Source organism: Ochotona princeps, chromosome 1 (assembly GCF_030435755.1).
Source record: "Ochotona princeps isolate mOchPri1 chromosome 1, mOchPri1.hap1, whole genome shotgun sequence".
Taxonomy (NCBI): domain Eukaryota; kingdom Metazoa; phylum Chordata; class Mammalia; order Lagomorpha; family Ochotonidae; genus Ochotona; species Ochotona princeps.
In genome coordinates this window covers 112694320-112719708 of record NC_080832.1, presented here as the reverse complement: position 1 = coordinate 112719708, position 25389 = coordinate 112694320, and the positions used below count along the sequence as shown (strand labels likewise).

Sequence of the window (25389 nt, the reverse complement as noted above, 5' to 3'; positions counted from 1 at the left end):
TTTCTTCTGAGGACAATACAATTGCTGGGGGCAGGAGGCAGCAGTACAGGGTGACACTTAACTCTTGGTGGGCTGGGCGGTGGCAGCACTGGCGCCCCTCCAGTCAGCTCAGCAGCTGAGGCCTGGTGAGTCCTGGGGGTGCTGGCCAGTCAAAGCACCAGAGGCGGATGGAGTGGTCAGAATCCTGCCCTCAGTGTGAGCTCCCTTCCTGCTCCTGCTGGGAATTCGCTGTGGGGCTGAGCAAGTAAGTCACCTGACCTCTCTGGACCTCAGCCTTGTCCTCTGCAGGATGAAGTGACCCCCACCTCACAGTGAACAGTGAAGACGCAGTGGAGGGGTGAGGGTGCTGACTCGCTTTGTCCAGGAGAGTGGACGCTGTGCAAACACAGCCCTTCCCCACTCCCAAGCAGATACCAAGAGCTCTCACACTCTTGGCTGCCATGCCCACTCATGGAACCTACACACTGTCACACACTGGCAGCAAGGCTGTGGCCCATGAAGGGGCCTCCAGCACCTCTTCTCCTTGCAGCTCCTGACCCATCCCCCCCCAACACACACACACAAAGTCCTGCAAGGACCTCCTGTTCTCTATCCCTCCCTGCCATCCTCCTTAGCTTGAGCCCCTTCCAGCCTGCCCAGGGGGCCTTCCTCACCCCTCCTAGGCCGTGAGGACTCACTGTTTCTCTCCCACAGCTTCTTTCCTTTTGCCCTCAGCACAGTGCCTCTTCCTCCAAGAAGTCTTCCTGACTGCTCACATCGCCTATGACCACAACTACTTTTGACCGCTTAGTGGCCTCTGAGGCTGTGTTACACTCACTCCACAGGCATGGGGCAGGTGTCAGTTTTCTAGTATCTTTTATTATCTATCTCTTGAATCCCCAGCTTGGGGTACAGACTCCTCCTAGCCCTATGCCAGGCAGGGTGCACGATGGATGGCCATGGGGGATACAGAAGACTGAGAACTGTAGGTAGCCTTGGCCAGGTCACTGCTGTGCTGTAGGCTCTACTCTGGGAGACCTGGGGGGCAGGGCCCTTGGAGAAGGGTCTCCCCTGACCACCACCCCCTACTATTCACACACAGAGGGACGGATCCGGGGACACCGAGGCTAGCCCTGGCTCCCTGCATCCTTCAATGGACCAGTCAGCGCATGTCAGGCCTGAGGAAGAAGCCCCTGCCCCACGGATCCGGCTCTCCCAGACTGCCGAGGGCTCATTGATAACCTGGGACCAACAGGTTGCCCCTCTCCCTGACCTTGGACTCCAAAATGCTGGCAGTCCGCCGCATCTCCTCCAGCCCAGGGTCTGGCCCCGGCCGGGACCGAAGCCCTCAGACCGGGTGCACAAACTGGTAGACGAGGCGCTGGGAGATGTCAGGCTTCCGGATAATGCCCTTCTTGTAATACTGGCGGATGGAGCGGCTCAGCTTGTCGTAGTTCATGGCCGGGCGGTTCTTGCGGATGCCCCACAGTCGGGCCACCTGGGCAGAGTCCTCAATTTTGAAGATGCCTGGGGAGCAGGAGGATCCCAAGGAGCCAGGGGTCCAGGGAGGGAGTAGCCAGAAGGAGAAAAACAGAGATTGGCAGTTCAGCGCTGAGGGGCACTGGGGCCACAGGGACCACCCGCCACCCCTGTTGTGCTGAGGGTCAGAGCACCTTCGGCTGACTGCCTTGTAGCTCGTAGTTCTGACCCCACCTCTCTGCCATCCTCAGCCACACCAGGCACCTCAGGCTTCCCTGGCAGGATTATATCCGGGGGAGGTGGTGGAGGAAGGCTTGAGGGCCTCTCAGACTGGAGTCCAGCCCTGCTGTTTGCTACTTCTGGAGCCTGTGTGGGGCTCCATACTCCCATCTGCCAGAGCAGGTTATAGCAGCCACTATGGAAACGTGCTCAGAATGGGGCCTGAGGAGGTACCCCTTAGACCCAGCCCTGCTTCTGAATTCCAGTCCTTTGGCCCAGGCTCGGGCCAGTACGCCCCCTCCAGGGAGCCAGCCTAGACCACCCAGCGCTTTCTGGTCTCCTCTCCCGCTGACCCTCCACCCATTATGGAACTGACCCTTACAACCGACTCAGCTCACCACACCTTGCACAAGTAAGTCTCCTCCACCCCCTCCATCTCCCTCATTCTCCTCCAGCTCCATGATATCCTCCTGGACCCAAACCCAGCTGATTCGTTCTTCTCTGCCCTACAGCTTATTCCACAGGCATTGTTCCTATGAGCCTCCTCAAACACAGGGAGGGTGGACACTGCAGTTGTCCCCATGTGCCAGCTGAGCCAATGAGGAACCAGGGTGAATGCTCAGCCGAGCCTTTCTGGCAGACCCAACCTGTGCACCACGCAAGGGCCTGGCACCCACAGCCACTGTGGCAGGCTGACACCTGGAACCCAGGATTCTTGTCTGGGAACCACTTCCAAAACATACACAGAGTAGATAACGTGCACACACATACATGTATTTGCACATAAATCTACAGACACAGACATGCATGCACACACGACACATGTGCATAGGATAAAAGTACACACATGGATATGTGCATTAATATGTAAATACACACAGGCACAGATATAAGCATGCACACCTGCACACATGTGCAGACATAGAGATGTACACACTGACACACAGAGGCACAGATGTAGGCACGCTTGCATACATGCACAAATAGAGCCCTGTGCACATATGTACACAGGTTCACACACATAGACACATGCATGCTCACAGATCTACACCTCATGGGGTTCTCCACTGCCCTAGTTGCATGTGTGTGGGGGGTCCCCAAAACATGGCTGATGTGAACTGAGATAGGCTGGGGGTGTGACACATACCAGATTTCTAAGACTTAGTAAAGAATCGTATGATTTACATATTGACGCTATGCTGACAATGTGATCATTTGCAATACTGTAACTGTACCCAAGATGTTTGGGTCTGAAACTGTTTCAGACCTGGCAGCTAAGCACTCCTCACCTGAAAAACTCCAGTCTGAAAGTGGACCCTTCTTCCACAACCCGTCCCTGAATGACCCATGTACATGAGCCCTGGGGCAGCCCTGTGCCTGTGGTGGGTTTGGCAGCAGGGGACCACTCCACCTTTTGGCTCACCCTCAGCCCTCCCCTGGGCCCAAGTACCACACCCCAGCCCACCATCCTGTGGGAGCCCCTAGCCACAAGGCGCAGGTCCCGACAGCCTGCGGGGAGCTCGGGGTGCTCGCTCACCTTTGTCCTTGTTGAGCCACCGGATGCAGCGGCCATAGCTGTGCGGCTTGAGCAGCAGCTCCCGGAGGAACTGCCACAGGTGGATGGGCTGCCCAGAGCAGGAGGAATCCACCTCGCCGTCTGTCCAGCTCTCCTTGCTGGTCGAGGCTGGGAAGCCAGGGAGGGCAGCAGTGAGTGGGGAGCTGGGGGGCACCCCCTGCTCCCACATATCCCTAGGCTCTGGCTACCCCCAGCCCCTGCCTCAGCTCACCACAATAGTGCATTGTCCCGGGGGAGGTCCTCTCTTGCATCCAAGCCGCTGTGGGGCAAAGAGAAACGATTAGGACGGGGAGGGGGCAGGAGGGGGTTAGGGGAGGGCTTTGGATGGGGCTTGGGGTCATGGAAGGCCCTGAGGCTGCCTGCCTCCTGCCACTGTTACTGACAGGTGGTCTGTAAGAGCTACTTTTAGAGCCCTCCTCCCCCCGCCCCCCGCAGTGCCCTGTACCCAGTTCAGACAGGACTTGGGTCTTGGGACTTGTGTGCTTTCTTCACCTGGTCCAGCCAGCAGTGCTCACGCTTGGGGCCTGACATGGTAACACCTGCTGGCCTGCCCTCCCTCCAACTGCCAGATTCCATCCCCTCTGATGCCCCCATCCTACCCCACCCCCATGTTGCCCCTGCCTTTCAGCCTGGCACTGATCATGCGCTCACCTGGCAAGCAGCCCTGGTCCCTGATGTGGCTACATGTGTGGTTCCTGTCCCCTGGCTCATTCCGGGCCGCTAAGGGCAGGGACCAAGTGCCAGGCTCTGTGGGCAGGCACATAGTGGCTGAGACAGAGACAGCCTAGCCACTCGGGATTGAAGAACAAGGGCCGTGGTGGTGCATGTGAACAGGGAATAGCATCTGAGCCACATGGGGCGAAGGACTGTGTGAGAATCTGTGGGTGCTCAGGTTAAGGTAAGACGTCATGCGAGGACACTTCAGACACATCTGTTCCTCCCTGGGACCACCACTGGCTCTACCTCCTGGCTCCAGCTCCCTCCCCGGGCTGTTGGGGACCTTTAGGGGGGTGGGTGAAACAGTGAATGACAGCTCTCTCTCCCTCTCTCCCTCCCCCCCCCCCCCCCGCTCTTTCTGCTCCTCCCTTCATTTCTAAGTAAACAGAGAGCAGCTGGTTAGCCTAGCAGTTAAAACACATGTGTCCCACACTGGAGTGCTGAGTTGGATGTCCCCTTGCTTCCGGTTCCAGCTTCTTGCTAATGTGCCCCCTGCAAGGCAGCAGGGCTTGGCTCAGGGGACTGAGCTCCGGTCACTCCCTGTGGGAGACCCGGATTGAGTTCCTGCAGCAGATTAAGACACTGCTTGCAATGCCAGCTTCCCACATCGGAGTGACAGTGTGAGTCCTGCCTGCTCTGCTTCCCATCTAGCTGTCTGCTAATACAAGCTTGCTCTCTCTTCCTTTGTCACGTGGCCTTTCAAATAAAAAGATAAGTAAATACATCGTTGTAAAAAGTTCCCGTCTCCTAGCTTCTGCTCCAGCTGCTTGGGACATCTGGGGAGTCTGTGAATGAGTGCCTTTGCCCCCAAACAAGTTAATTTTGGTGTCAAAAAACCAAAAAGCAGTAATTGCCTCTAAGCTAGTAGAGGGGCAGGAGTGGGAGAGCAATTTCTGCTTATAGTAATGATTTTATCCCTGGGCCTTAAAAAACATGCATGCAGGCTGTAGGGCTGCACGGTACCCTGTCTTTCTGGCATGGCTTCCACTGCCAAACTTGCCACATACTCTGCCCTAAGCTTTGGCAGACCTGGTCAAAGCCAGACCAGGACCCAGGACCCAGGGAGGAGGCAGATGCCACTGGGGCTCAGCTTCAGGATGTAGTCAGGGTAAGGGCCAGCACTACTTCCCCAGGAGGCCCCTTGCCAAGCCCCCCACCTTGGGCTGTGGTGTACCTGACTTCCAGATGTCCAGGTGGGCATGTAGCACGTCCCCACCCAGGGGTGAGCGCTGGCGGAACTGCTCCTCTGACATGGCGCACAGCTCCTTGCCACCCAGCTCCTGGAAGGCCTTGCCCACGGGTGGCAGCCGGTACTGGTGCTCGGTCCACAGGAGCCACTTCTGCACGTTGCTAGGGCTCCAGTCCACAGGGTCTGAGCAGAGACAGTCCTTCAGCCCTGGGGCTGGGCTCCCCTTTGTGGGGGATGGAGTAGGGAGGGGATGGGGATCTTGTGGTGGCAGGTACCCAGCAAGGGAGATGGGTAGAAGGAAGGAGCCAGGTTCCCGAAAACACACTGCACCAGGGGTGAGGCCACCACCCTGTGCCTTGCACTTCCCAGGCCCCTTGAGCTCCTCCAGAGGCCCCCAGAAGGGACAGTGACACTAAGAGGAGTGAGAATGGATTTCTGTCTGTTGCCTGTGACAGATCAATTCTGTCCTCTCGCATAGCCTTAAGTGGGGGCCATGGCCACACAGGGGCTGCTCAGGGCAGCTGTGTCAAATAAGGAGGGGGGTGGCTGTGGTCTTGGAGTGGGGGCAGGGCTCTGGCTGGGTCCTTCGTGTCCTGCTGGGTGAGGGCTGCTGGAGGCTGTGCTTGGCAGGTGCATGGGTGGGAACAGTCATGGCCCCCACCCTTAATACACCTGATTTCCTCCCAGAGGGTAAAGCTATTCATCTCTGTCCCCATTGTCCCAAAAGTACACCTTCAGCCAAGCCTGGGGTGGTATGGTGGTGAGGGAGGCACTGTGGCGGGTAGGAGGGAACCTCGTGGGATGGGGCTGTCAGGAGGGTTGTGAAATAGGAGGCTATAATGTTTTCCTCAAGTAATGTCAGACGGAGGGGACAGCATGTGCAAAGGCCCTGAGAGGGCCATTGTGCCTGGACAAGTCTGGGTAAGGGGCAGGGGAAGCAGAACTGAGTCCTAGAGGTGCTTCTTGTAGCTCCTACAAAGGGGGGAGGGCACTGGGCTCACCGGTGTGCTTGGGGCACAGAAATGGCTGAGACCTTTCGCAGCTGTAGTGTGTCGGGTGCTGTCTGTGCCTGTTCCACTGGGACCACTGCAGATGGGCACCGAGGCGGCCATAGTTCAGCCAGCAGGGCCCTATTATGCGGGGTGGGGGTTGGGAGGAGATGGAAGAAGGGCTAGGGACTCACCTGCCGTGATGTTGAGCAGCTTGCAGGCTGTCTCAATGTCCTTGAGCACCTCGCCCACTACCATGGACTGCACCTGTTCTAGCGAGTGCTCTTCCAAGTTCAGCCCGCCAGGCACCAAGTCCAGGCCGCCCCCTGGGGCCTGACTGTCAATGACTGGGCACTGCTCAGGCTCCTCAGGCGACTCTTCTCGGCTGCTGGCTCCAGGAGCTTTGGCCACCCAGCTGCTGTCATCAGGGCACAACATGTCAAAGTAGGAGAGGTAGAAGGTGGACAGGCCTTGCTCGGGTGTGGCAGGTGGGCTGGGGCTCCAGTCTCGCCTCTCTGACGCTCCGGGCTCCACCCCTGCTCCTGCTGCCACCTTCTCCAGGCCTGTTCGTAGCACAGTGTCATTGGGGGGCAGCAGGAGGCGGCCAGGGGCCAGGCTGCTCAGGCCAGGGCTGGTGCTGCCCATGCCGCTGCTGCTGACACTGGCAGCCGCGTCTGTGGAGAATGATGAAGTGGGAAGAGTCAGATCTGCCCAACCTACCCCCCTGGGGCTACTAAGCTGGTTAGGGAGATGAGGGGCTCAGTGGGCAGTGAGCTGAGCCTGGGAAGGGGTGGGGGGTTTATGGGTCATTGGGCAGAAAGAACAGGGCTGGCTGGGACTTGGGGCAGGTCTGTCCATGAGCCACTCCCCCAGGAAGCCTGGTTGGTTGGGGGGCAGCCAGGCCTCCTCCGTACAGTGTGCCCATAGCAGCCAGCTCTTGGAGGGTTGGGAAGGTAGGATCAGCCACAGCTGGTGGCTGGACCAATTGAAGCCTGACCAGGGTGCCCCAATGTCCAGATCTGTCCAGCAACTTCACTGGAATCTTTCCTGCTGCAGGAGGGCAGGGTTTCCTTCCATGCTTGCAGGGGTAGGAGAGGAGGGCACTGCTCCCACCAGGGAGAAAGGAAAGAGGTGAGTGGAGCACGGGCCTTGCCCTCACTCAGAACCATTTGGGGGACACGACTAAAGCCACAATTGGGAACACTTTCGAGAGAATCCACTGAGTGACCACTCAGGGCTGGGTGCTCTAAGCTCCTCTGGGGCCCTGGAGGAGTGGGCAGCTGCAAGGAAGAGGTGCCCACATGGGGAGCTGCCCAGGGGCAGGGGGCTGCAGAGCAGGTACGGGACTTCAGACCACAGCCAAGAGCCAGTGCCCGCTCACTGGAGGCCCCGCTCCCCTCCCCTGCTGCTCCACTTGCCCAGGTCTTTCTCTCTTGGAACCCCACCCCACAGTGAGATGTTGGGGTGAAGGGAGCCAAGCAAATGCCAGAACACAAGGGGCTTCTGAGACAGGCCGGTTCTGAAAGCCTGAGCAGCAGAGTGACCAGGGCAGGGAACAGAGAAGTGTGCTTCCATGGGGCCTGGTCCAGCAGGCTCAGCATGACCTTGGGACTTATGGGAAAGTCACATCCATAGCCCCACATCAGTGCTCCGTAACCGGAAGCTTACCAGCAGAGCAATGTCACAGATAGGACCTGGTCCTAGCTTGAGAACTGCTGTCTTGTAGGCATCTTTCAGGAGAGCGGGGAGGCTCCAGCCAAGGCACCTGCTGGCCCCTCTGCTGCAGGCTGCGCCAGGAGCTCATAGGGCAAGCTGCATCAGGCAGAGCAGGGGGCTCAGCATTGACTGGCATTCACCCTTATAGGTGCGATGAGGCAGGAAGCCAGCTTGGAAGTCATTCCAAGTCACCTGGACACCTTTGTAGGATTCAAAAAATGGTGTTCCTTCCTTTCTGGGCAGCATAGCTCCCTGGTGCAGTGCCCAGCCTTCCCAGCCTGACACAGCAGCCCTGAAGTTTTCCCCAGTGGAGATGCCAGCAAGAGGCAAGGTGTTCCCTTTGATGTCAACTTTCCCTTTCAAGAACTTCATTCAGTGACAAGGAAGAAAAGGTCAGAGTGGGGTGGGCCGGGCCGGGCCGGGACTAAGGGGAGAGGGAGGGCTGGGGTTGTAGGGGACAGAGGGCAGGCCTGGAGCCAGTTCAAGTTCCTCTGTGCAAACACTCGTGTGTGCCATGAGCCCAGGTTGTTTACCCAAGCAGCACCAACAGCGTGCTCAGCTCCAGGCCCCCACCCTGGTCTGTGCCCACACCCTACTCCCTGGGCACCTCTGTCCACTTGGGAGCTCCTTCTGCCCCCATCCCTCTGTCATCACGTCCCCCCACCCCACCCCAGCTGCCTTCTGCCTCAGCCACATCCCCAGGAGCCCCTGGCTGCCACGTTAGGACAGTTGTTGCCAATACCCTGGGCCTCCGGCCAGGGAGACCGAAGCCATTCCAAGAAGCAGAACTGGCTCCCGTTGTGGTGCTCCTGTTTGCTGCGGCAGCCACAGGTGGAATGGGCAGCAGCCCCTGCACTTGAGGGAGTGTGATGCGAGGGTCAGCATAGACCACAAGGACACACCCTAGACATAGCGGTGAGTGGCTGCACAGCTTCCCCACCCATGAAAGGCAACCCGGGGCCTTGTGCTCATGTCCTAGCTTGCCCACAGGGACATCCAGGGCAGAGAGGCACGGGGCCTCAACCTGGATCTTGGCACACCCGATGCAGGTGTCCTCACCTACAGAGAGTATGTCTCCCCCACTGACCCCCTATGCATCCCAGCTCCCTGCACCCCAATGCCAAGGTGCCTGTGACCCACTAAACCCAGACCCAGTGCCAACCCTTCCCAAGTAAAAACTCAATTGATGATTAAGTGTAGGGCAGGAGGAAAGATTCCATTGTTCAGGCCAGTGCCATGGCATAGCAAGTTAAGCCTCCACCTGCAGTACCTGCATCCATATGGACACTGGCTTGAGTCCTGGCTGCTCCACTTCCAATTCAGCTCCCTATTTATGGTCTGGGAAAACAGTGGGGTAAGGTCCAACTCCTTGGGTCCCTGCACTCACGTGGGAGACAAAATAAGCTCCTGGCTTCTGGCTTTGGACTGGCCCAGCTCCAGCCATTGTGGTGCCTTGGGGGAGTGAACAGGTGGAGGAAAAATCTTCTCTTTCTCTTTCTCTTTCTCTTTCTCCTTCTCTCTGTAACTCTGCCTTTCAAGTAAAAATAAAATAATTTTTTTTAAGATCCCGTTGTCTGCAGGGACAGGATGGTGAATGCTCTGTTCCTGAGGTGGCCCAGCTGTGGGGGCACTGAGGCTTCCTTCTTCGTGAGTGTGACAGGTGAGCCCAGCCTGTGACTCTGGCATCTCCTCTGGGCTCTAGGCTACACAGGAAGGGAAGAGGCAACTGCCCAGTAGGCTCCACCCACATCCTTGCCCAGGGCGGGCACCCACCTTGTGCCTTTGCCACCCACAGCTGGATGACGTGGACTCGCAGGCCCTGTTTTATGGATGTGACCGTGTGCAGGGAGGCTGCACAGCCACCTGCTCCTATCTGCCCATGCACTGATTCACAAACCACATTATCCCAGACCCTGGCAGCTCCATCGTCTCAGTTGGTGCTTGGCCCTCCGAAGCAGGCCCCACCCTCTGGGTGCTTGCTGCAGCCTACTGCCAACCTCAGTACCTGTTTGTCAGACATCCCTATACTCAAGAGTCTCCTCTGGGAGGCTGCCATTGTGGCACAGTGAGTGAAGTCACCACTTGCAGCACCAGCATCCCGTATGAGTGCTGGTTCAAGTCCCAGCTGCTCCATTTCAGATTCAGCTCCCTGCCTGTGTGCCTGGGAAAGCAGCAGAAGATGGCTCAAGTGCCCATATGGGGGACCAGCATAAAGCTCCTGGCTCCTGGTTTCAGCCTGGCTCAGCCCTGACTGTGGCCATCATTTAGGGAGTAAACCAAGAAGACGACCCTCCTATGGCTCCCTGCTCTGTGTGATGCCCAGCCCGAGGTACAGCTTGCCCTGCATCGACAATCAGAACTGTGAGAGGCCACACGGATACTGTGTGGGTGATTACAGGACATTGAAGCCCAGAGCAGGGAGGCAATTCATGCAGACAGGGTTGGACATGGTGACAGCACATCCAGGCTCTTACAAGGATGGCGTCTGCCACCTGGCCCTGTGCAGTGGGTATAATATGGAAGCTTTCCCTCATGTTGCCTCTTCGCCCCAGACACTCTTTCCTTGCCACTACACACAGCCCAAAGACTACCTCCCCTGGGAAGGCACAACTGCTCAGTGGGTGAGGCCCACCCTTGGGGGACACCTGGACGCCAGAAAACTAAGGCACAGACAGCAGCAGGAGGTACCCATGGTCACACAACGGAGCCAGGGTGGCCAGGAGGGTCTTAGGAGCAACCAGCATGTGCCAGGTCTGAACCCTCCCCAACTGCAGCTCCAGCTGCAGGGCCTAGGGCTGCCGTCTCCCGAGCAATGCCTCCAGCTCCCCAAGCTCGGCTTGATCCCCTCTGGATGAGGCCACATTCTGGATTAAGGCTCAGTAGGCCCTGGCTTTTCTGACCTCAGAAACCCCGGCTTCCACTGAAGACAAAAAAGTTTGGTAACAGCTGGTGGAGGCCAAGGCAAGAGGGGTGGGGTGGTAGCCTGGGGGATGCACCAGCTCTGCCCTGCTCTGAGCACCGCCCAGTCCCCCAGGAAGGCAGAGCCAGGGGAGAGGGAGGGGACTCCCAGGGCTGGAGGCTGCTTCCTGTCCCTCCTCTGCCTGCTGTCAACTTGGTTCCACTCCCAGGCTGTAATTCTGGGGAACAGCCACCTTGGGAGGTTCTCCACTAAGGCATCTACTGTCATGTTTGGGACAGGAGAGTCCTCCCGCATCCTAATGAGTCTCCTGGGGTTCCTGGGGTGGCCATGCCCTAACTCCGTCTGTTCTGAGCCCTAGCCCCAGAGCCTTGCCCTCCCACCACATCAGGCCCCGTCAAGAAAGAGGCATGTCGAGGAGGTTAGGTGAGACCAGCCCTTCACACCACTGCTCAGGCCCCAATGGGCCTTGCTGCAGGAGCAGGAGCCTCAGCTGGGACCCTGGCTATCTCCCCACACATCCAAATCCCTGAGCCCCGTCATGAGAGATGTGAGCCAGGAGCCCTGCAGTATGGGCAGCGGCCACATGGGCCAGCCAGGCAGTTGGTCAGCACCTTGGAAAGAGAGCACCCAAGCCATCCACCCACCATGTTCAGCCATACACTCCTCAGCATCCCCGCTCCCTCTCACCCTGTTCCTCCTCTGCTCCCCAACAGTCGCCTGCCATGGAGCGCCAGCAACTTACCCCCCAAAATGGACACTCAGACTCATGGGCTCTGGAGAAGTGCCAGGCCCCCTCCTGACCCCCTTGACTAGAGTGTCCCATTGGCCACCTCCACTCAGGTAGTTCCAGCCCTCTTGGGGACAGGGGGAGGGTGGTCATGCCCAATCCCTGCTCCCCCATCCCAGGTCACCAGGGGGCAAAGAGAAGGGAGAAGGAGCCCTGGGGTGACTGAAAGAGGCCTTGCCTGACTCCAAGCCCCTCTTACCTTTCTTCTACCTGCTCAGGTGCTAGCTGTGTCCTGAGCACTGCCTGACTTTAGCCAAAGCCCCCTCTCTGGAGAGCCAGCTAGGGGCTTCAGGAGCTGGGGTGTGTGCAAGGAGGCTATATAGGGGTGGCAGGCTGGATTGGAAGTGGAGGGGCAGAACCAGGTAGAGAGCAGGGGCTGGGGCACAGGAGACAGAATGCCCCCTGCCCCCAGGACTCCCCCATCTGCTAAGTTTCTTATCCACACAGACTCTTATCGACACATCTTTTTATTCTGTCTGGGACACGGTGAGGCTACACTCCACGAGCTGCCTTGCTGGACCCTCCCAGCTGTCCCCTGGGGCAGCCAGGATTATCCCCACTGGACAGACAAAGATGTAGCAGGGGACTTGAACTCAAGACTCAGCTTCCACCTACTCTCTGAGAGTCAGGCGCCCTCAGACCCTAAGGGTTGGCTCTAACCATCACTCGTGCCCCTGCTCATCAATCCAGAGGGTGGCTGCTTGGAGTTACAGGTATAACCTCATTATCCACTTGGCTCCAAGCAGGTCTGCAATCTAAAAGAATGTGGGGTGTCTGACCTCCAGCCGTGGGTTCAGGTCCAATCCTCTTCCCACTAGACTCAAGAGTGAGGCCCGGCTGAGCGGTCTCTGGGTCCCTCTGGGCCTCAGCCTCCTCCTCACACCCTAGACAGTTTGGAGCCCCTGTCATTCTAGGACCCTGGACCCTCATGCTGTTACCCTAGCCCTGGCCTGGTTCTAGGGCCTTGGGAGGAGGTGGGGTGAAAACAGGTGCTGCCCAGGGGCTTCCTTGCAAGAAGAGGCATAAGTCAGGACTGCCAGTACCCAGAGTATGGGGGTCTGGAGGCTCTGTGAGACTTGGCACCCCCTGGGAACCCCTAGGACTACCTGCTTGGCCTCTTTGGGTCTGCACTTGGCTCCCAGAGTCTGCAGTTTATCCTGCCTCTTTCTGTCAGCCAGGGACCCCAACCCAGCTGCTGACAGGGTGGAGACAGAGCCTGATTTCCCGTGGCAATTCTGTCTGATGCTCAGGGCTTTCCAGCAAGTGCTGCCATCCTCTTCATGCTGGGCATGTGCTATGCATAACCATCCCTCCCCTCAGCCTCCAGCCAAGCTCTAGGCTCCGCAGAGGCCACATGCCCCCAGCGTCTGTACCTTGGCCTCCATCTTGCCCACACTGCAGCCCCTCACGGCTGCCCCACCTCTCTGGTTTGATCCCACTGGCCTCTTAGCACACTTCTCACAGCCAGGGCTACCCGTGTCACAGATCCCACAGGGCTGTCCCAGCCAGTCAGCCCACCCACCTGGAGCGTGAGAACAGCTGGATTTCACATGGTTTCTGGGGCACCTGGGCTCCATGACCTAGGGAGTGACTTAAAGCCCTCCCAGGCAGCACAGTCACCCTCTGAGAGGTGGACCACTGAGCCCAGAGTCACAGTGTCCCCTGAACTGGGGGTTGAAGGGGAGCCTGCCTGCACCCCGTGCCTCGGCTCCACAGCTCCCACAGGATTGGCAGATGGGCTGGCAAGACAGTGTGAGGCACCGTTCGAGAGGCTGAGAATGGAAGTCACTCAATGAGGGCTCAGCCGGACAGGGTGGGCTCTTAGCAGACTCTCCCCGTCCCACCCTTGCCGAAGTGTCTGCAGAAATATGCCCAGCCCAGGCACTGTGCTTACTAGTACATGTAGGAGCCTGATCTGGGAGCACCTCAAAGTTTCTTTGGGGACTCCCCTGAACAAAATGGAGGAATCAAAACATTAACCAATATGCATCAAGGTGAAGGAATTCACCATGGGGGAAGGGTTGGAGGTGAAGGGGGGAGAATCCCAGTACCTATGAAATTGTGTCATGTAAACAATGTAATTAATGAATAAATGATTAGAAAAAGAAAAAAAAACATTAACCAAGAAAAGATGGAAGATGGAGTAGATCAATCAACCACCTCAGCTATATGTTGGTAGCAAAATACTGGACAAGGGGAAACTCTAAGATGGACTATGTCAATCAGTGGACTCTGCACCAGCCTCATCATACCTGGATTGTTGCTGATGATATGTTGGAGCTTCTAATTGATCGGGGTGACGCTCTGCTGGCTCTGCCTTCAAACCTGAGAGGGCCTCCCTAAGAGGCCGTTGAACTTGACTGGACAGTGGGATGCTGGACTCTATGTATGGTGTGTGCTTGTAATGAGGGAATCCCAACGGAACCTGAGCTGTGGTTATGCAACAAGGTGAAGCAACCCACCATGGGGGAAGGGTTTGGGGTGAAGGGGGGAGAATCCCAGTACCTATGAAATTGTGTCATGTAATACATGTAATTAATGAATAAATGAGTAGAGAAAAAAAAAGATTATCAAAAATAAAATTTTAAAAGTAAATTAAAAAAAAAAGAAATATGCCCAGCCCCCTTTGTCCCAGTGCCCTGGGGAGGGGCCAGGCTGGCAGGGCAGCCTGGGTGAAGTTGGGTGCCAATAGCCTTGGGATCTGGGTCCCGCCCATCACCATCTGAGACTGGACAACCTGCCTGGGCAGCCACTGTGACCCTCTCCCCCAACCCAGAACTGGAGGGGAAGGCTGGGCCACTTTGATTCCAGGGGTGCCTAAGAGGGAGGAGGGAAGGGTGCCCCCTCTCCCAGGCGGGACCCTGCACCCCCAGCTCTTGCGGAGGGGCATGAGAGGAGGGCCTGGCGGGGCGCCTCCCAGGCTGGGGACGTGTGAGGGAGCCTGCGTTAAATGTCAGGAAGAGCCCAGGGCAACCTGGCTTGTGCAAAGTTTGCTTTGGGAAGAGTTGCTCCACCTGACAGGTTGCTCACCTGGCTGGGGGCGCAGGCTGGGCCCGGAAGAGGTGGGGTGGGAAGGGGGGAGGGTCCAGGCCAGGTGTGAACCCAGACTCCCTGCTTTCCAACTCTGAGACTAGGGCAAGTGACTTGGCCTTCTCGGAGACCCGGCTGCCCTGTTAAATGGGCAGTGATAAGCTTGGCTGAAAGGGGTCATACTGGAGGGGAGAGGGAGGGAGGGGCTAGCCAAGAGCAGACTAAAAGAAAACAGAGGTGGCAATGGTGGCTGGAACAGCTAGGTGGAAGGGCAGAGAGAAGGCAGGTGAGGCAGGCGGGAATCCCTCCACCCCCGCGCTGGGATCATCTGGCCCTGCAGGCCAGTGCAGAGCAGCTGCTGCCTTGCCCACTAGTCCCTGTTCCACCCACCCCTCCCCACCTTGGCTTTGGGGTCAGGCTGGTAATCCAGCCCGCCAGTCCTAACCCACTCCTAGCCAACTCCTAAAAAGCCCCACTCTCCAGGTGGTCCATTCCATGGAGCTTCTTCGAGCAGAAGGGACAGCCTTGCTCTTCCTCATTTCCGGATAAGGAGCTGAAGGTGAAGTGAGGAGGAGACGTGGCCTGGCCGGGGTCATAGGCTTGGTTCCTTACTCTTCCTTTCCCCAGAGGGTCACCTAACCACCAACACCAGCCTCACACCGGCAGCAGCCTCAGAGGCCCTTAGATGGTTCTCCTGCTTCCTGCCAGCACTACACTTACTGGGCACCAACTGGGTACCTGCTGGGTGCAGCTCTAGGCTCCCAGGCTTGGCTGGCAGAGGAGCTCTGTCTTATTCCAAGAGTCCTTGTGACAACCAAAGGGCTTCCTACCTAACCAACAGTGGGCAATAAACAAGTCTGGGGGTGATGGAGTGTTCGTGTACCTGTTGCTGGACTTCCAAAGGGTCGGTGCCACAGGTGTGGCACCCCAACCCCAGCTTCCTGGAACACTTGGGATGCTCCCCCCAGGATGTCTGAGTTTGGGGTGGCAAGTCTCCAAGATGGGAGGCGTGGGCTCTGGCCCTCCTGCAGGCAGGCAGGTGTGAGTCCGCTCAGCGGCTATCTCCTTCCCATCCCGCCAGCCACCCTGGGCCTGGACAACTGTGATGGCCTGTTTGTTTTGTTACTCAGCTGAGCAGCTGGTACTGGGGAGATGCAGCTTTACTGGGGGTATGTTGGGAGGCTGTTTCCTGGGGGAAGTGGCAGCAGGAAATGAGGCCAAGTCCTAGTCCTGGCCACGGGGGAGAAGAAAGGAGCCAGGCGGCTCAGGGTCTGGGGTCTGGGTGTGCTGCAGGGATAGGGGAGTGGCAGCTGGAAGGGTGAGATGAGTTCTCTGGGCAGCCTCAGTGCGCCTGCCCATGCCCAGCATGCACACACACATGCATACAACCATGGTTGGCCTTCGGGACACCTCATTTGCCCAGGGTCTGGCTAGCCCCACCTGACCATCTTTATTATGTGCTGCTCTCTCTCCTCCCAGAGGACATCAGGCAAAGCTGGTAAATGAGTGCTACCCAGACAGACCTCTGACTGATGCTTTCCTTGTGTGCCCGGACCCCCAACCAGGACCCTAATTTCCCCAGCTGCCTATGCACCTTGGGGAGGGGGTTCACTCTGTAAAGACCTCAGGATATCTGCTTCCTATGCCCACCGCTTCCCAGTCCTGCCCCTGGGCTCTGGGCCTGTCTCTCCTGTTCCAACTTGGACCCTGACCCTGAACCTCTTGGCTCTGGTGAGCCCCTGCCCACCCTGTGCCTGGCACCACAGCCCCTTCCCTTGGCAGAGTAGCTGGGGCTGGCGGCGGTAGAAAAGCCGCTTGTGTTTTGCTAACCAAGCAGAACAGATCAGTCTTGGGAGCCGGGGCTGTGCACCTGGAGAGCAGTGTCCCCTCGGGCTGGGCGGGCAGCCCACGGGTATCTCTAGTGAAGGGGGCTCTCCAGGTTCTGGGTTTGGTGGAGGGAGGCCGATGGGGAGGCCCATGAAGGGGTGGGGGACTCCCAGGTGAAGGGACTGCAACCACAGGGTCACTGGGTCTGATGAGGAGGTCTGAGCTGCCCACATACACCTCCCAGGCCCGCCCACTGCCACCCACCTCCCCTGACAGGCAGGGCAGTGCCCGGGGGGACAGCATCCACCACACTCACCTGTTAGCTGCCCACTGCCTGCGGAGCCGTCCACTGCAGTGCCAACCTCAGAGGCCACAGGAGAAGGTGTGGGAAGCCGGGGCCACCACCGTGTCTCAGCTGGGCATTGGGGGTAGGGGAGCTGCAGGACCCCGGGGTGGGGTTGGGAGCAGATGTAGCACTTCAGTGGGCTATGAGAGACCTGGCTATCCTCGAGGGGTGGCTCACTGAGATCTCAGGGCTGTGTACCTGTGAGGGATGCCTGAGAAGCTGCGGGGCTTCCAGGGGAGAGGGGGCGGGCTTGGAGGCTTGGTTGCACAGGGCAGTGTGGCCCGGCTGAGTGCAGGAATGTGCTGGAAGGAAGTCGGGCGGCCGCAGGATGAAGACTTGGCCAGGGCCCTATTTCCCATTATAAGTAATCCTTCCTTATTTACCTGAACAAACACGCTCCCTGCTTACCTCAGACCACAGGCGGGCTCCTGATTAACCCTTGCTGGCCTCCCCCTCTTTCACTTACCTCTCACCAGTTCATGCCAAGCCCCTGAACTCAGATGATCTTAAGATGCCTGAATAGAAAGGCAGGGACCAGGGCTGGGACTCTGAGAGACAGACAAGCAATCTGTCACAGAAACCAAGAGGGACCCATGTCCCTGTGGAGGGCAGTAGGGACACCAAGAGTGGGCATTGGAAAAGGACATCGTGGAGGGCTTCTTGGAGGAGGTGTTGTCTGACTCCCCAGGCTGGGGATGGTGGGAGGGTTAGAGAATCCTAGATAAGGGGTTCAGAGACCCAGAGCTGCCCAGTGGGGAACGGGTTCCCTGCTCCCTTTAGGGCCATGTACAGGCTCCCACTGTAGCTTTCCTGGGTCTTGGGCAGACTTTGCTGGCAGCATCTGCTCTTTCAGTTGTCGAAGGCGGTAGTCTCAGAGAGGCCACCCAAGGCACCCCCTGCTCATCTCTTCTACCTCCTTAAATTCAGGGAGGGCCACACTCTGGAGCTCCCTTCTCATTTGTGGGAGGCTAGGGCTGCACCGGAGGTCTGGGCCTCCCCTGCATCAGCTTGGCTGCCAGAACCAGGCACCTGTTCCCCTGGCTGCAGTGGGGGTGATGGTCATTGTCACTCTGCTCTTCCAAGAGTGAGGGTCTACTTGCATATGGTCTGCCCTACCCAAGGATCCCCAAAGCCTCCCACACACAGCCTGGGGCTCTTCTCCCTGGGAAAGCCCCGGGGCGTTACCAGAGTTGTTCCTGAAAGGTTTGAGCTGGCTGCAATCCTTTCTCTTAGTCCCAGGGACCCCTTCCTCCAAGGGTCAATGACAAAAAAGACTCCCTCCCACGCCCCCTTTCCAGGCTGCCTTCCTGTTCTGGGCTGGCCCCCACTGTGTTGCCACCCCCACGTATTTCCACCCCCACTGAGTTGCTGCTCACTTCACAGCCCGATGCCACACCCGTAGCAACAGCTGCTCCCAGCCAACGGCAGCTGCCACATGTTGTAGCTTCGTGATGAATCCTCTAATGTGAGTGAACACTATGAGGCCCCAGTCAGTGCTCAGAGTGGATGGAGTGGCAGAAATAGCTGTTGGCCCAATGTCCACTCTTGCCATCGCCTTGGTAAGCCAGCCACTGACAGTTGGATGCATGACTTCTCGGACTATCTCAGCTTCTCTTGCAGCTAGATGTGACTGTGTGACCATGCAGGTGGCCTGAGTCAAGATTCCTGGAACTCTTTCTCAAAAGTAAGTTGGATGCAGCCCAGCACAAATGACTCAGTGGCTACATCCTCACCTTGTACATAGCAGGATCCCATATGGGTGCTGATTTGTGTTTCGGCTGCTTCATTTCCCATCCAGCTCCCTGCTTGTGACCTGGGAAAGCAGTGGAGGATGGCCCAAGGGCTTAGACCACTGCACCCATGTGGGAAAACTAGAAGAAGCGCCTGGCTTCCACCTGGCCCAGACTGGGTTGTGGTGACCATTTGGGGAGTCAAGAAGCAGATGGAAGATCTCTCTTTCTCTCTGTGTTAATCTATCCGCCTTTAAAATAAACGAAATAGGGCCCAGCGTGGTAGCCTAGCAGCTAAACCTCATCTTGCATGCCCAGGATCCCATATGGTTCCCGGTTCTAATCCCGGCACCTGGCTGCCCATCCAGTTCCCAGATTGTGGCCTGGGAAAGCAGTTGAGGACTGCCTAAAGCCTTGGGGCCCTGCACCCGCATGGGAGACCCAGAAGAAGCTCCTGGCTCCTGGCTTCAGATCAGTTCAGCTCCATCCATTGAGGTCACTTGGGGAGTGAATCATCAGATGGAAGATCTTCCTCTCTGTCTTTCTTCCTCTCTGTAAATCTGACTTTGCAATAAAAATAAATAAATCTTTAAATAAAATAAAATAAATAAATCTTTAAGAGGTGGGGGTGGGATGGCTGGCATTGTAGCACAGCAGGTTAAGCCATTGCCTGAGACACCAGCATTCCATATAGAGGTCCTGTTGTTGAAAGCCAAGCCAGCTCCTTTCTGGGAGGACCCAGCAGAAGAAAAATAAGACCGCCCAGTGGGAAGGCTGGCCTTTGAGCGATGTGTGCAGATTCCCACTGGGCCATAGGGAGCACTGCCTGGGAGACTCCTAGGCTGGGCAGGTCTGCACCTGCATGGACAGAGCAGGCAAGGCCACAGGAGCATGGACCATGGCTGTACCCATCCACCCACACCTGGAGAGGATTCTCCCAGAGGATGCAAGGGAGGGCTCCTCCCTCTGCTCAGCTGGGGCTTGTGGGGGTGCAACCCCCAAGAGGGGTTCATGTCTATGGTAGAACTCAGGGTGGGTTTAGGTCTCACCCAAGGCAAGTCTGGTGGACTGCAGGGCAAGGTAGAGCTGGCCAGGGCCCAGGGGTTACTCGGTGGCACCCGCCCCTTTTGGGTTCAATCTGACCTGCGTGTGTGTATCCTGGTTCTGTTGTCTTCCTGCTTTGTAATTCTTGGCCGGGGTCTGGTGGCTGCTAAATAGTCCCTCCCCCAAACAGAGAGGTCTCAGAGGTGCCCCGTGGAGAAGGACAAGATCGGAGGGCCAGGACCCCAGCCTCCCTGCCCCAAGCACCAAGCACCAAGCACACCCAGCACCTTCCTCTCCACAGCAACCTGGCAAGGGAGGCAGGACTGTGCCCACTTTTCAGGTGAAGACACTGAGGCCTGAGCTGTGCTTGTATTAGTAAAAAGGCAGAGAAGGACAAAGAGACAAGAGATCTCTTAGCCTCTGGTTCACTCATTCCCCACATGTCCACAATAGCTGGGCCTTGGCCAGGTAAACTGGGAAGCTGAGACACAGCTCAGTCTCCCACCCGGGTAGCAGGGACCCAAGTTGTGACATTGCCTGCTGCCTCCCAGGATGTGCATCAGCAGGAAGCTCCACTGAAAGTGGAGTAGCTGGGACTAGAACCAGGCACTCAGATGTGGGAAACTGGCAACCCACACCATTCCCTAACAACTTTCCCCCACACCTGAATACTTCACCGTTAACACCTGCTGTGGTTTACAGGTGTCCCGTTTGCATGAGAGACTTAATCTCCTGGTCATCCATGTGGAGAGATGTACCCTTTAAGTGGTGAGTGGCAGGGCCCAGCATGGTAGCTTAGTGGCTAAAGTCCTCGCTTTGCATGCACCAGGAACTCTTTTGGGTGCCAGTTCATATTGCAGCTGCTCCACTTCCCTTCCAGCTCCCTGCTTATGACCTGGGAAGACAGTAGAGGATGGTGCAAAGCCTTGGGACCCTGTACCCACGTGGGAGACCTGGAAGAAGCCCTGGTTCCTGGTTTTGGATCGGCTCAGCTCTGGCCGTTGCGATCACTCGGGGAGTGAACCAGCAGACGGAAGATCTTTCTCTTCGTGTCTCCTTCTCTCTGCCCTTCCAAAATAATAAATAAAAACAAAATAAAACAAGAGGTGATTGGCAGTGGGGGAGGGTGGAAAGAGGCACTGTGACACAGAAAATAACAGGCACACATCCCATACTGGAATGTCCAGGTTCAAGTTCTGGCTCCATTTCCCATTCCAACCTGTGAAGCAGCAGTGATGGTAATGGCTCAGGTACTGGGGTCCCTTTCACCCCCGTGGGAGACCTGGATGGAGCTCAAGGCTTCCGGCTTCTGTCCAGGCTAGCCGGGCCATTGCAGGTATACATGGCAGTGAATCAGTAGGTGAAAAACAAATCAATCTCTCTCTATGCTTTTCAAATAAAATAAAAATCAAAAAGTAAAAGAAGAGGTGAGTAGGCTGTGGGTGTTGTGTCCTTACGAATGTGTTAATTTTGCAGGGCCTGGCGGGGTTCAGACCCGCACCCTGCACTACCCCAAGCCTCCCTGTTCCAGCTCTCCTCAACATCCTGAGCTGCGTGGCCACGAGCAGGTCCCTTGCCACCTCTGTGCGTGGATGCAGTGGACCTCAGTGGCCTTGCCAGCAGCCAAGTGATGGGTGACCCACAGTTAAAGGGGCCACAGGCACGCTTGGGAGTGGGCGGGGTGGGCCGGGCAGGTGGCTGCCTTCCCAGCTTTCTTCCTGCCTCCATCTCCCTTCTCCTGGGCTCCACCCCCCAAGGAGCTGTTGCTGAGGGGTGGTGGCAGAGACAAGGCTGGGACCCGTGCCAGCCACACAGAGATGAAGCTGCCAGTGGGTTCCTGATGGACACAAGCTCCACCCCCAGGCCCAGCCTCCAGCCCTGAGACGGTGGCACAGCTGGCGGGCGGGAGAGCTTGGGGCTGAGGTGCAAGTTGGAGCCGGGCACCCAGGTGGGAGGCTCCGTGAGGCTGTTCTCTTCAAGCTTCTCTCCAGGACACCATACTGAGGATGGGTATCTGGAAAGGGTCCAGTTTTGGAGGTGCTAGGTCTTCAGGGGCCACGCAAGTAGGCATTTCCCAGAGAGAGCCTGGCTTCCCTTGGGCACACTGGGACCAGGCCACGTGGCTCTGCCCAGCCTGGCAGGTGTTTGATGGGCACTTACTCTGTGCCAGGGCACAGCGGGCAGGGTGGTCAGAGCTCATGGCCGGGCAGTTGCAGTACCCTCAACATGCCTACCTCAAAGAGCACAGAATAGGCTTCCTAGGGTCTTCAGCTTCCCCAAGGACCCTTCTAGGCTGGGGCTGGGCCAGGAGGGGGCGGCAGGAAGCTCCTGTGGATATCCACAAGAAAACAGACACAGACACACAGACACACACATACACGGCCTGGGTCAGGAGGGGGTGGCGGGAAGCTCCCATGGATATCCACCAGAAAACACACACACAGAGACACACAGTGACACACAGTGACACACACACACACATGGTTTGCCCTGTGTCTCCCCAGCTTGGGATGGTTGAGTTCCAAGACGTAGCCACCCCCTGAGTTGGGTATCCTGCAGGTTACTATGGGCCAGGCATGTTCACAGGAGGCAGCAGGGAGCCTGGTTGGCTTTACATCCTGGGCAAGGATTCCCCAGCTGAAGCAGAGCAGCCAAAGCAAGAAAAGTCACTGTGTGGTCCTCATGGGATACAGGGCAGGGCAAACACCTGCTGGGGGTGGCAGGAAGGTGTGGGCACCCCTCCAGGGAGCAGGGTGGGGGGAGGGAGCCAGGTGGGGACAGCACCCCTACCCCAGCTTTCCTCTTCTAACCTTAGCGAGGAAACTGAGGTACAGGGACGTTGGTGGCTGGCAGGGCACAGGAAGGGGCAAGCTCTGGGGCCAAGCCAACAACACCTGCTCCCTTGCGCCCCTGTACACCTGCAGGGGTTGCTGGCGTGGCGTGGCCTTCGCTGTGGGGGGTGATGGTGGAGGGCTGCACGTCACTGCCCGCTGCCTTTCCCCCTGTTCCCACAGGCCCAGCAGGGCCTTACAAAACCACAGGTCCAGATAAGAGCACAATTGGAACCTGTTCTGCTCGCACACCAGCTGGGGGGCTGGGCAAGCAGCAGTGGGAGGTGGGGGCCGCTGGCAGCATTCGCCTGGCTATCAGCAGCCCTGCCTCCCCCTGCCCCAGCCCCTTTGAAATTTACCCACCTTATCAGGGCCCAGGGTTTCCAGGCCTCTCCAGCCAGCACTAGCAGACCTGGATGTCCTGCCACTGCCTTCTGCGTGGGCCTGCGGAGACCGTAGCGGCACAGAGTGGGCGGAGCAGGCAAGGAGGACACCTGGCTCTGCCACCTCTAAGTGCACCACTGCCCTTGCACACCTGGATCTGGGCAACCGTCACGGCCAGGTGGGAATCTCCCTCTCCCACCCTTCCTGTCCCAAACACCCATACTTGGCCCTATGCATTCCTGCCTACAGTGGCACCCCAAGTCTGCCCCTGGATTTCGGCAGTCTCGTGGCAGCCCTGAGCACCCATTTGTGCATGCCCAACATCCCCAGTTCTCACACCTTCAGCAAACATTTGTTGGGCACCTACAATACACAATGTGCTAGGTGTGAGGCCAGAACCCCATGGCTGTCTTGGGGGCTGGAGAGCACCCTCAGGTTAACCCTGGAAGGCAGGAAGCAATGCCAGCAAGGGTCATGGCTCAAATGACCACAAGAAGTTAGGAGGAAGTGTCATGGAAGTTTTAACAGTGTGTGTGTGTGTGTGTGTGTGTGGCCAGGGAGAAGTTCCTGCTTTTCCAGGCAACTTTTCCATCAAGACCTGAAGGTGTCTGACAGTCACCTGCCATGGAATTTGGATCCCAAATCCAGGAGTCACAGCCCAGGTAGCTCTCTCTTTTACCAAGGTGCAGAGAAGGCCAGGAGTAGCCCAGGGCCACACAGCACCCAAGGCGCAGCAGGAAGGAGAGCCCAGGACTTCTGCTTTCCAGTCAGTACCCTGGCCCCCCTTGCAGGCAGGGGCATCGCTGGGGCTCTGGGCAGGGCGGTTGCAGCCACTGGTGGGCTGCTGAGGCTGGGAACCCTGAGGGCATACACGTGATTCTGACTTTTGCACCTAGGAGATGGCCAGGACTTGTTTGGAGCTGGCAGCTTGGGCCAGGGAGTGAGGACCTAGGGATGGGGTTAGAGGGGCCCAAGGCTGTCGGCATTGGCACCAGAAGGCCTGATTGCCTCTGCACTCCAAGTCAGTGTCAGGGTGCTTTACGCTCCTTCCCTATTAACCCCTGACCTCGGTGGTCTGATCTTCCTGGACCAACCCTTCCCATTGGTCCCTGCCCTTCAACCCCACCTAGCGCAGTGGTGAGGTCTAGGAAGACAGACGACCGGTGCTGAGGAGGCTCCAGATCTGGGCTGCTGGCGGACTGGGGTCAGTGAACAGAGGTCCTCAGGACAATATGGATGTTGAGCTGGACAAGCTCAGGCCTCTGGGCCCCACAGGAGGGACACTGAACGTGGAGACTGAGCTCTGAGCCCAGCAGTGTCGTGTGTCCTTGGCAAGTCCCCTCCCCTCCTGCCTCAGTTTCCCCTCTCCCTGAAAGAAGCTCCGGGCCCTGGGATTCAGAGTGAGGCTGTGAGGACCAGAGGGGACACCAGGGGCTCTGCCCGTTCACCTAGGGAGTCGCTAGATCCAAGGGCTGTGTGCCTCACTCTCAGCCTGAGCCTCTGAGCTCAGGTATGTGCAAGTTAGCTACAAGCCTTGATTTTGACACATATGCTCACAGTGTTCATGTGTGGCTTTCTCAATTTTTCAAAATTTACATTTATTTATTTAAAGGGAAGGGAGAGAGGATTTTTTCTAGCTGTGGGCTCACTCGCCAAATCCTATGACAATTGGGGCTGGGCCAGGCCAAAGTCAGAAGTGAGGAACTAAAACTGGGTCTCCTATTGTGGCTGGAAGGGACTCAAGTACTTGAGCCATCACCCACTGCCTCCCAGGGTGCTCATTAGCAGCTACCTAGAATTGAGAATAGAGCCAGGACCCAAATGTAGGTACCCTACCAATGTGGGCTGTGGTTCTCCCGACTGGCATTTTAACCACGAGGCAGAATGCTCACTACATCTTAATTTTTAATAATGTCATGAGCACTGTGAGCCCACTGCTAATCCAAGGTCAAGATTACTCCCGGCAAACGCTGGCACCGTGGTGCAGCATGTTCAACTGCCACCTGCGATGTCATTGCCCCATATGAGTTCTGGTTCAAATCCCTGCTGTTCTATTTCCTATCCAGCTCTCTGCTGATGCTTGTGCCTCCTGCTCTCACATGGGAGACCTGGTTGAAACCTCTGGCTCCTGGCTTCGTCTTAGCCCAGCCCTATCCTTTGTAGCTATTTGGGGAATGAACCAGCAGCAGGTGGAAGATCTCTCCCTCTCAAACTCAGTTTTTTGAATAAATGAATCTTTTTTTTTTCTTTTTAAGATGACTATTAGCATTGCCATGTGCACCCAGCTTACTTACTTCTCACATTAGTCCTGTAGTTTGGCTGTACATTGTCCCCTCTTGATAGAAGCGGAAACTGAGGGTCCTGAGCTCCTTAATGCTGGGTAATGCTGGAGACACACTGGGGACCTACTACTTGATGACTCTTCCTACTTGGGGCTCCAAGCAGCATCCCGTGCGATGATGTCCTCATAAGATACCCCACCCCCAGCCAGATCAGCCATGTCATTGATGGGATTTATTTCAGTCCATTCTGATGCTCCCTGCAAGCCCCATATCTCCCCCACAGCCCCGGCCCCTGGGCTGGGGGTCTGCCTGACTTTGCATTCCCGCCTCCCCCCGACCAGGCC

The 25389-nt window shown here is 57.3% G+C and overlaps 1 protein-coding gene across 1 annotated transcript; it reads right to left on the bottom strand.

The window, feature by feature from the left end:
- Positions 1 to 557: 557 nt before the first annotated feature.
- SPDEF (SAM pointed domain containing ETS transcription factor) lies at positions 558 to 17283 on the bottom strand. The gene is made up of 6 exons (XM_004590290.2): positions 16745 to 17283; positions 6343 to 6822; positions 5145 to 5342; positions 3465 to 3512; positions 3215 to 3361; positions 558 to 1506 (listed from the first exon to the last, which is right to left on the bottom strand). The coding sequence occupies exons 2-6, from the start codon at positions 6791 to 6793 to the stop codon at positions 1328 to 1330; spliced, it is 1023 nt and encodes a 340-aa protein (XP_004590347.2). The 5' UTR covers positions 6794 to 6822; positions 16745 to 17283; the 3' UTR covers positions 558 to 1327.
- Between the last annotated feature and the right edge of the window lie 8106 nt (positions 17284 to 25389).